A 12235-nucleotide genomic window follows, 5' to 3' on the forward strand; every position below is an offset into this window, starting at 1 on the left:
TAATGGATAATATTAGCATCAAATTCCTTTTTCATTTTTGGACACTGCAAATGATAAACTGTACAGTTATAAAAAGTGACTTCCCTGCATAGCATCACGGTGTGTTGAAGGAAAAAAAAGGGTAAAATGAAAAAAGCCCGCCGCCCCAATCCCTACCCCACTATGAGCGTGTTTCTTCCCTCCTTCAACATGCTTTTGATATCTACAGTCTCTTGGGATAAAATTCATCTCTCATGGACATGAAAAAAGAGGAGGAGATATATCAAAGAGCATATCTGAATCTGAGAGCCAAGAGAGGAGGAAATCACTGACTTTGCCGAGTGTGAACATGAATGTGTGCCTAATGGACTGAAAGTGTAACCACTGCTTTGGAGCTGCAACAAGAGATTTGTCTTGTTTCGTTTTTCTGTATGTTGTATGGATGGATAGTAAATTGATGTATTGTTAGATGTACTGTTAAAAGCTTTAATTTGAGAAAAGGTGGCATGCATCAAAATCACACAATGGTTTCTTGAAAGAAAATCTAAGACTCAACAGTACAAAACAGTGCATCATTGTTGTATTGATTTATGACTCTATATCTTGCCTGTCATGTAGAAGAAAAATAATTATGCACATATATTTTTTCACGGTTGCAATTCGTACTCTCTATTCTGCTTTTACAAACAGCAGACGTTCAACCTGAACACAATGTATGCAATGCATCCGGACATTAGATAAAAGTTACTGATCAATTATTCATGCAAAGATATGAAGACTTTGTTTATAATTACAATATACCACACTAACTTAAGTTAAAAACTGCACTGCTTTATACAAATTCAGATGCATTTTATTACATTTATTACACCTATATGAAAAAAAAAATGTCAACTATAGGGAGTTCTTCCTATTTAAGAATCATTGTAATGCAAACACATGATGAGGTAAATGTGTTAGGTGTAGAAAATCTAACCTTAATGAACTACAGTTTTTAAGTCTTTGTTCCTCAAACAGAGCTGGAGATACATTTGGTCTTCCATCAACTGAAATTAGTAAGGGGACCTTTTAAGATTATATTATTTTCTTCAAATATTGTTTAAAAGGATCAGGAATGAATATCAACACACATAAGCAAATATTCTTGACCCTAAATATCCAAAATAAAAATGTTCCAACCAATTCTGCAAATCAAACAACTTCGTCTTTTATTCAATCCATGTAAGGACATCAGAGATGCATTTTGAGACAAACAAGAACATGGTATCAATCCAGTGCAGTTAAGATAAGACTTTTTTTTTTCAACTGTCAGCTGGTTCATAAATCTTTCCCCTCCATGTGAGATAAGGCCTCTCTTGGCTCCTCAGACTGTTGTGACTCTCATGACCAGCTCTCTTGTGCTATTGCTGGGTTGGCTGCGGGGCTCCGGCTGCCTGAGGTTGCTGAGGAGGTGGAGGATGTTGTAGGAACAGTGTTGGTCTGGCACTGCGTTGCTGCTGCTGTTGGGATCCACATGTGCTCCCAGTCCTCCTGCAGACGTCACCGCGGTTGTAGAAATGGAGCCTTCGGCTGTGGAGGCTACCACCATCAGCGAGGAGGTGGAGGTGGACACTCCTACCCCAGTTTGGTAGCCTGGGCTGGGCTGAGTCACAGTTCTGTCCACAGCGTTCTTCAGATCCTCATTGTCCATTGACTTGCTATAGTTCAGGACTTTCCACTGCTGGTTCACAGCCTGCCAGCGGTGGAAGATTCGAAACACAGAAGGTCCCTCGTGGACAATTAATGCTGTGGAGATCAGAGCATCAATTAGTCAATGTCACTGTCTGGCAGCCGTCTTAATGACACCTCAAAGTGATATATATCTCTGCAGTGGGTGTTAAAGGCTGCAGGAAATATTAGCTGAGGGATAAGCAGACAACAAAGCAACTTATCTTTACAGTATGGCACCATAATCCTGAGATAAGATCTTTATTTCTTGGAAAAATTGTAGACGTGGCACAATTTATGACACAGCAATACTCTCTACTTTTAGATTAAGGTTAGCAAAAATGATGCATCTGTTCTCTGGGGTTGTTCGATAACATCTTATCACATTTTAAAATTGCTTATTGATTCATGTTCATTGAACTCGGTATCTGGAAAATTGAAATCAATCTGTAACAAGATGCTTAGACCTCATTTTCTTGACTACATATATTTCATTTGCAAGTCATGCAGAGAGTAATACTATAAAATGGGATGTTTTGTAGTCTGCCTAACATTTGAACTTGTTATCGTCCGTACCATTCATCATCACTACAGCAGGTATACATAGAGGCATCATCCTACAGCTAATGCATTTAATTGTTTTCTTATTACAATTATGATGCAATATTATCCTCTGGCTCACTGCCGTAGCAGTCTGCTGCAAAGGGATGCTGAATAATTCCCTGCGTCTTTTATACTTATAGGGTTTATTGATAAAATCCAGTCTCAGTTTGTTTTTGTGGATAAGAGAAAGCCAGATCTTTGAGTCTACCAGGTGAGAAGTTAATCTCTGTAAAGTGCAGAGTTAATAAATCCTTGCCACCAAACCGGAGACAATCAATCTGCTCTTCCTCTTATCCAGCTGTCTGCTGCAGTGGCATTTAGAGTTTCTTAATGTGACGTGCCATCACACAACAGTACAAAACAGCTGCAGAGACAGACAGCAGGCATGAAAAGGAAGCTACAAGTCTGAATTTTGACACCTACACAAATCCAGAAGATGATTAAAATATCTTTGATCCACTTTCATCATCTCGTGTTGTTTTACATCAGTGCACAGCGGTCCTCAAAGTTTGCCTGCATTTGCAATTGCAGTTTTTATTATACAGTGAGACACATTTTTTTATATATGCCATGAACTCTGCTGAAAAAACTGAATGTTCAATGTTTAAATGCACACTTAAAGTAAGCTATGACTAATATAATAACAGGGATTTGTTAGAACAATATGAATAACGGTGGACAAACAATAACATGTGTAATGCAATAATAAGACACCACATATTCATATTTATATGATGTAGTCTGTGGTATAGATTTGTCGTATTGATTGTCAACAGTGTAAACTGCTCATGTCACAGCTGACTGGTATAATTATTGACTCAAAGGTAAATCTTTGACCTTTATTGTGTTTGTTTTAAATGCATAATGCACCAGACTGGAAACACACAATATCATTTCTTTGTCTAATTCACTGATTGATTCAAAGAGGAAGAGAAATTCCCTTAAACAAGTCAATGTAATAATCTAGCACCTCACCGATGCAGACGATGTCCATGAAGCCGTACATGCCGTAGCAGATCTGGAACAGGAGATCCTGGCGCTGCCAGCGGGCTGACGAGCTGAAGGACGACCACACCAGCCAGGAGATACTGGCCATCAGGAACAGGGAGCCCAAGATGGCTGCTGCTATCTGCACTTTCTCTATCACTGTCAGGGAGATGGCCTGCCACTGGAGGAAGACACAGACCACAGTAGGGTTCTTTAATTGAATTCTCATTCCTCTTTTAGCTTTACTGAATTTAAGGAAACATTGGAGATACAAGCATTAAGAGGAATATTCAGAATAAAACCAGCAAGAGAAAGATATATTTAATAGGTGATAACGAGCATTCATTACAATAACATCACTATATAAGTTTATCAGGCTGATCATAACACTACTCCTGAATGCTGCAATGGTAGGGAAAACACAGTTGTGCATAATTTGTGTTTGCAAACATGCACATTATTTGTACCTGTCATTTAGTTCAGCGTTTTCAGATTTTTTGACATAAATAAAACATCAGGGAACGATACAACTGAATATCAAGCACATAATCAGTGGTGCCTGAAAGAAACCTTACAAAACTAATTTCTAAGCATCCTATCATATCCGGAAAGTCCAAAACGGAGAGGAAAATTGCTTATGAAATCATTCTGTTCTGGAGATCAGAGGGAAAAGCCTTTTTAATTCAAAAACTTTCATCTTCAGTTGAATTCTTCGGTTTGTGATCAGATTATAACTAGTGTGATCCCTGAAAATTGTCTTTTGTCCCAAATACATGTAATATAACAAAAATGCATCCAAATTAGTCCCATCAGAGAAAAGCCTTGGGCTATCAACTCCCATGCTGATAAACACCAACAATTGTGCTATGTCACATGGCAAAACAGACGTTCCAGGTCTTAGTGTCTTTCAGTTTTTTTGATACGCTTTGTTACTCCTCAGTGTCTTGAGTCTACTATATCTTTGTCATGATTGCCAACTTGTTAAAAATTTCACCAAGGGATAAAACCATTGCTTCTCATTTAGCTCTTTTCCTTTTAAAATTTCCACATTGCTGCTCTTTACAAAAACATCTCACCTGTAGTGGGTTTTTGGTGCTGATGGCAATGACCTGATATTTGTAGTAGCAGAGCTCACAGGCCCAGGATCCTCTCTCGCTGATCCACTTGATGAGGCAGGGATGGTGGGTGCAGCGTACTGACCCGCTGCACCGGCAGGGGCTCAGGAGCTCCCCCTGTGGGAGAGAATTCATCAATACCAGCAACCACAGGACGAAAGTTCCTCCAAGATTCAGATCAGATCAACACAAACATTTACAGTCTATTGAGTTCGGAAAATCACTGCCGCTGCAGGTGAAACACTGATGCTGATGTATGCTGATGTACTGGATTTAAGTTTCAATGAAATGCTGCCAAAATCAAGAAAATGTGTAACAATCATTTATCTGCTGATAATCCTTTGTTTTATCATCGTATTTACTCCCTGTAGATAACCCTTTAACCCCTTTGCAGGTTACTCTATACATGTACATATTTTTGCAGTTCGCTGTGCCAGCGTATTGATTTTCTGAGAGCTCTGCATGCACAGTTAGATAAGCGTGTGAGTGCACACACACACATACAGGCTACACAGCTCTGCACAACTCTGTCATAATACAGCAGAGTTCAGGTGTGAAATTAAAGCTTTGCCTCACACCAAGTTGACAGGCAAAATGCTTGATTTCCACACTTGTGGAGAATTAGTCACTGAAGCTTTTTTCAAAGAGCAAACCACAACAAACCTGCAAAAAACTGCAATGAATGTACACTAGCTGTCACATACATATTCTTTTGTAGTTGTAAATATGGTAAGTTCAAGCAGACCAAACGCAAACACAGGAAAAAAAACACACATTTTGTGCTTTCCTTTTCTACCTACACCGGATCTTTATAAAAAGGAAAAGATAACATCTTGTGTCATGCATTTATATACGAGAGAAATTCAACAAAATGTACAATCTGGTACAGTTATTGGGAAAGATATTATCATGTTGACAATCTTGAAATACTTTTTCTGAGGTCCACCAAAGTATAATTGAGGACATTTCAAGTAAGCCTGGTGACAAATACATATAGTGTTGATTTCACTGACAGTATGCTTGTATAGTGTGGTTAACCAAAAGCTGTTGGAGTGGAGATACGTTTAGGAAAGCATTTCAGCAGGGCAGAAACATCAGTTTCCTTGTGAAGAGGTTCTCAGTGGTCGGCCTGTGAACTATGGAACCGCGTGAATATTTAATGAAGCATTACTGTCAGCAGAATGCGCTGAGAATTAGCAGCCCTATCTATTACTTGACCTACACGTGTTTTCAGTTTATCCAGTGGGGCTTGACAAGTTTTTACAGAAAAACAGTCAGAAACTCATCAGCTAAAGTGATAATACATAATTCACTTAATTTGGCATCAAAAGGTTTTCACTTAACAGCAATATGTGCTCAGCCTAACCAGCCATTATTCTTGTGCCACATTCAGCCTGAGGAACAAATGAGATTTATAATCTCTCGCTCTGGGCCCCAAGCTCGTTAAAATACATTACTAGTCTTGTCATATTGGATATAGATGATGGCCCAAATGATGTATATTAAGCCTGCTGCCCTTTTTAGGACCTGACCTGCATTAAAAGAAACTTGGATCTATAAAATTCAAATTATGGCCGTATTGTATAGATGTTTTAATCTTAATTGGACTGAGTAAAAAGCCTGTAGTGAATGAAAAAATAAATTGGCCGACCTCCTGTGCTGCAAGAAAGCTCCCCACCCCTCTAAGCTTAGGCATTCAATTTTCCAAACCAAGGTACAGTTCATTTAATATTAAATATCACCTGTCCCAGTACCATGAACATGGCATAGAGATTGTGGGAAGATATGCAAAAGTTAAATTATTTCTCCATGGCATCTCTGACAGACGGAGCAGCACCCTGGTCGAGGAGAAGGGAGGGGAGAGCAGGGAGTTAGAGCAGAAAAGGCCCATCTACAGATGGTCAGGGTGGGAGTGTATTGGCAGGAGCAGCAGAACACTTCTGCCGTTTCCAGTGGGACTCAGACCGCTCACTGTGACTGGCCTCCTTGTAGCCAAGAGCTGAAACCCAGATCAATCCAGTACAACTGAGGCTGAAGAGACAGCGAGAGACTGATAACAAATGTGGCATTACAGCCCACGCATACTGAAAGTGATATCTAAATGTCACTTGTTGATCAAACAGCAATGATTCAAGGAAAACAACAGAACAATGTATTGAAAGATTTTCTGGGCTGCATTATCCTAAAAACAACTCAGTACGCCTAATTCTTTCCTTATAGAATTGAATTAACTCCCAGTGTATATAACGACATTAAACTAAATTAGAGGTGGCTATTCATGTTTCCTAAGGGTCTAGGAATTAATGCAAGGGAACTCTATTACAGTAACTTCAGACGATGGGATATTGCTGTATAATAAAGTAGCTCCCACAGAAACTGAACAAAAGCAATTTATACAATAGGCAATGACATTCAGGCCACAAGCATTACTGCAATAATGCAGTCATCGAAAAACAGCTTTATATTAGCATTATGACCATATTCTACAAGTCTGAGGGAAAGAGTCAGTGAGAATATCATCTTTAATGTCATATAATTTCACATTTATTTACCTATTAATGCTTGTCAGAAAAAAACTGGAGGATGTTCCAGTCATTGCTTAATTTATGGGAACCATTACAGTGACAGCTAATGGATATTTAAAAAGTAATTGTATAACAAACGTGGTTTATAATTTAAGTTTATGGATTTTCAGCTCCTGTCTGTAGACTTCAGCAAGGCCAAAACATGTCATGGCTTGTGTAACTTGTTTATATTCAATTTCAAACAAATGGCAGAGGAACCATTCTATGTGCATATGATGGAGCACAGAGAGCGTAATGTCTCGGCACTGTGGGGCCATATAGAAGGAATGATGCTAACTTGACCCCTTGAGGCTTCCCATTGTGCCTCAGACAGACTCACTGTGCGAGTGCATTATCTGTGTTATGATTTAGGAAGGGGAGACAACATTTTTTCTAAGCAGCAGGAAGGAACTTGCATATTATCAACATGCAGTTGAAATAAGGATGGGACAGTGGTAGCACTGGCCCTAAAGGGCACTTTAATATAATAGTGCATAACAACTCAGGGAAGGTTCCCTTACACACAAATATCATCTTTTTACATATCCCTTTTATAAGTATTTGAACTACATGACTATTTCTTGAAAATCTCTATGGTCAAAAGCTCTAGCAGAAAAAATATCTTATTCTTTGAAGGATGAGGTCAATAAATACATTAAATTAAGTATTGGTCTCTGTAATCAGCCATCTGCTATGAAATGATCCCTCCCTTTGTTAATCTAAAGGGGAAAATGAGGGGCAACAAACAGTCTTTGTTATCAATTGGGTTTTATCTGATCAATACTCTTTTACTTATAAAATCTGTATTTGAGTTTCCTCATATAGTATTTCCTAAATTGTGAGGAAAGGATAATAACTCAAACAGGGACTTTAAAAAACTCTGGAAGATATCCACTTTATTTGGCTTCCAGACTTCTGAAGGGATAGCTTCATGGCCAAGAGTAATGATAACAGCGACCAGAGCCTTTCAGTGGCCATCGTAAAAACAGCAGGACTTTGGTTATGAATCACAAAAGGAACCTCAAAGAAAACGGCAACAAAAAAAGCGGACAGAAATTCGATTACACAGACTTATACATCGTTTGGTGTCATATTAAATCACAGTACAATAATTTGTCATTGGTTGCCTCTGTCAGACACTCAAGGCCCTTTTCTAGTGGGTTCTTGAGGAAAGCAATGCCTGCCGTTCCCTTCTCTACTCTGTCTTGAGTATCTCAGCCTTGGGGTTGGAAGTGTTTTAGAGGTGGATTGTCAGACCAGATACTTGGCTGCCTCGGTCTATGTGACATGCTGGAGGCTAAAGGAGAACGGAGTATAACTAATGTCCCCACTGCCTGTATCACACAGTGACACACAGAAAGTCCACTCATCTCTCTTTTCAGATGGAGCCTCATTCTCCTTGTTCCCATTTACACCTCAGCAGATCTATATCTGGACTTCACCCAAACTAACAGCAGACACGGCAGGAAAAGGGAGGCCGGTGATAGATAAGAACTTGCATAATGATAAGATGGCATGAAATCAAGTGCTATTGACTAGCTGCAATGTCTCCAGAAACATCGATGAGATGAGTTTGAGGAGGCCATGGGAAACGCTGCAAATTTGGAAGAAGGTGCTTTGCATGGACTGCAGAATGGGCTGACTATGTGAATTTTTGCCAAAAAAAGAAGGATGAGACCTTGTCTTGCAATCTCACAATGTACCCAATGTCAGTAATAATTAAAAAGTCTGTGCTTAGAGGTGGAGTGATGCAGACTATAGGAGTAATTAGATGATGAAACCTTGAGAGATTATAGAACACACAGTGCAATGACCATTAACTGATACAGTAAACCATGAGTACAGGTTTCAGGGTAAAGTTATATTCTACACCTCAGTTATCTTGCCTCACATTTTGCATAACCTCCATACATCCATTACCAATTGGTGAGATGTGACATATTTGTCAATGTATTTTCAAATGCTCTGCCAAACAGTGTAACAAATGTGTGTGCAATTGGTAAGTACTTGCTTCTCTGATGTCATTTCATATCATTTATTGTGGCACACCTAAGCCATCTTCTTAGATTTTCCTCTCTTGATTGATGTAGTGTGACATTATCATCAGTGTGGCCCTAAAGGCGAAAACAAACGGACTGAAGGCTCTTCGCTCCTGTTCTTTGCACATCATTTTTTGTCAGTTTTCTGGTGTTTCATGTGAGCAGATGAGAGAGAAGTATTATTTGATTTTTTTCATGCACATAACACTTTTATGGATTCACACTGTTTTGCTATAATGAGTTGTTACTGCATCCCTGTGTATTCTCCAATTGTTAACCATTGGGACACTGTCTTTCATTATCTTCCCGCTGCTATAGCTGTCTGTCTTTTGAAATGCAAAGGGAAGAGTGCAGGATCCACTGGGATCCATGCTCAGAGGGCTCTCCACTATTGATATCAACCCAAGACACTGGGTTTTCTCCCTTAAAAGACCAGTGCATTGGCCCCGGCCGTGGCGCAACTGGCTGGGGCACCTGCATCGTACGCCGGCGACCCGGGTTCGATTCCCAACCCGTGGTCCTTTCCGGATCCCACCCCAACTCTCTCTCCCACTTTCCTGTCACTCTCCAACCGATTAAAGGCAAAAAGCCCCCCAAAAAAAAACGACCAGTTCATTCTCAGGTCATAGAAAGCCTGTATGTAAAAGGGGATGTTTTGGGGGCTAAATGATTAACATTACTATCACCTGGTTAGCAGATTTGCTCCAGAGTAGTAGGAGTTTCCAATCTAACTAAATATAACTGATCCCACTAAGATTATAGTGGAAAGGTGTGTGCAGTTAATGCATGGATCAGAGTGCATGACATAAATATCTTCTTCTAACAGTTATGTGATTTTAAATGTGCTTGTCTTACTTGTTCTGGTCCCTGGAAGCAGATCCTGCACAGCGGAGTCCTGAAGCCGCTCTCAGTGTAGCTTGTGAGGGAGAACCGCTCCTCTAGTTTGCCCTTTGAGCAGTCGTCGGAGGAGCTGCTGCAGCCGCGTAGGGCCACCGACAGCTCTGCAGCATCCACCCAGCCCGGCCGGTCTCGGCCCGGTGCGCAAGTGGCTCCTGCTGCAGGTGGGGCAACCCGGTCCCCTGCGGGCTGGTGGCTCCTCGTTAACGTGTTGTTATTGTCGGGGATGGCGATGCCTGTTTGATGGCTTTCAGTTCCTTGGACTGACATGGGGGTCAGCGGAGGCAGTGGTGTCGGTGGCCCGAGAAGGAACACCCTCAGGTCACCGAGCAGGACGCAACAGCGGCTCTTCAGCATTCCCTGGCTGCGCAGCATCAGGCTGAACCGGCCACAAACTCACAGCACCATGCAAAGGTGCTGGAAGAAGACAGCATGTAGCCTACTGGATATCTGAACTCTCCCCGTCATGAGCCAACACTTTCTCATATGTTGTGGGATGGGGTCGCGAGGTGCGTTTTCGAGCGTGTGTTGGGGCTTTAAGAAGTCTGCAGTTTTCTTTGTTGATTAATTGTAATTAAAAGTATTTTATTGTTTCCCCACGAGAATGTACATCCGAAAGGCAAACAAATCCCATCGATGCAAACAAGTGTCTGAAGCCATTAAGTTCAATAAATGTCACAGCTAAAAGAGGAAAGGCAAATGTTAGATTGATAGGAAATGCATTCAAGTAATAAGGCTACGGCTCGTTCACTCAGTGTCCACTGTCATTCATGGCTGTAATGGTCTGTCTGTTCTGTAAAACATAAACTATCTTGACAAGCTTTTCCCTCCAGATTCACGACGAGTGCACAAACCAAGAATCACATATGCCTTGTAGTAGCTACAATGGGTTGATATTGACAAATAACATAAGCGGTTAATCTTTAAATTCAAATATTCCAACACCGAAATGCACACACTTAATCAGCAGAGCTCAGACTGTCTCATCCTTTCAAATCAATCGATGTCGTGCCGAGAAATATATCTTACCTGGCAAGCTATCCCGATTTCCACAGCCTTAATGCTTACAGTTTTATTTTTTTGATAGATCTCCTGCCGACTGCAGGTCGCTGGCAAGTCTGCGTGGAGCTTACATTCCCAATTGTCGCATTTCCATGTCCGAGGAACAAGCCGATGGGTTTAAATCCCTCCGTTAAAATCCACCAGCATTGTCGGACTGTCCTGCTCCGGGTGAAAGCATCCGTTGCCCCGGATTGTCCTGTGATCATTGGCTGCTGAAAAGGTGCTGCAGCTTCAGCACCATGATTCCTGGGACAGCTCCCAGACGCCGCACGTCACCTCCGCACAGTGATGCAAGCAGCCAACTCATTACAACTGAGAAAATGCACAGGAACATGCTAAATTGCTTCTTTTAGCCGAGACATTCATCACTATAGAAGGATACATAATGTTAAAGGTCACGTTAATGTTTTATTCCCAAAGTAGGAGATGTTAACTACCTTTCATCATGCAAACAGAAAGCAGGAAATGAAGATGCATCCCTTAATTATCAATAATTAAACAGCTCAATTATCAGGCAACACATGGCCAACACAAATTATTCATAAAAGCTTAGCTAAATAGTGTCATTATTCTCAGCACAAATATCAATTAGGAACAAAGTGGCTAAAATCTAAACAAGGGTCAGTCTAAGGGAGAAATTACAGGCTACTAAAATTGGGAAAAGCACAATTATCCACATACAAAAAGCATTGCATTTAAAAGTAAACTGAAGTAAAAGTTTGAGCACATTTCCGTATACTTGTAAATGTACTTAATGTAATGCAAAACTGTTTTACTAAGCCAACTTAGTGTTGAATACTATAATATATAACATATCCTAAATATGTAGTAGATCGACTACTAAAAATCAACTACAAAGACCTCAAAATTGAACATGAGTGCAAATGCAAATATGCTTTATTATTTTTCACCACCAATGATTATGCTAACTTTGGAGTCATTTTATGAATAGAGGGATAAAAAAGTTAACAATTCAGAGATTCTTGATAGAACAGACAGAAACAGTGGGAACAATTTAGGGCAGCTGTGTGCCTTGCCTGCACGATTGAAATGAACAAACCTGTGACATTTTGTGTAAGAATACATGTAAGAATGCCGTCAGGCTAGCAGCCATGGGGCGATAGGTATTTAATGCCAACACTGAACTGAGACAATCACTGTGTAGCTCTAACTCCTGCCTCTTTTCTGTCTGGCAGGTAATTGCCAAGTATGTTTTTGATGAAATAACTATTGAATACAACAGGGATGGAAGACAGCTGGATCAACAAAACAACAAAAAGAG

General features: G+C 40.4%; 1 protein-coding gene across 1 annotated transcript; it reads right to left on the bottom strand.

Moving 5' to 3' along the window:
* Positions 1 to 879: 879 nt before the first annotated feature.
* marchf4b (membrane associated ring-CH-type finger 4b) lies at positions 880 to 10325 on the bottom strand. Its single transcript, XM_063888161.1, is given in 5 exon segments — positions 880 to 1764; positions 3265 to 3457; positions 4353 to 4508; positions 9850 to 10274; positions 10277 to 10325. Coding segments are annotated over 5 exon segments (1245 nt in total). The 3' UTR covers positions 880 to 1342.
* Between the last annotated feature and the right edge of the window lie 1910 nt (positions 10326 to 12235).

The sequence above is a fragment of the Eleginops maclovinus genome, chromosome 7 (genome assembly GCF_036324505.1).
Source record: "Eleginops maclovinus isolate JMC-PN-2008 ecotype Puerto Natales chromosome 7, JC_Emac_rtc_rv5, whole genome shotgun sequence".
Lineage (NCBI taxonomy): Eukaryota > Metazoa > Chordata > Actinopteri > Perciformes > Eleginopidae > Eleginops > Eleginops maclovinus.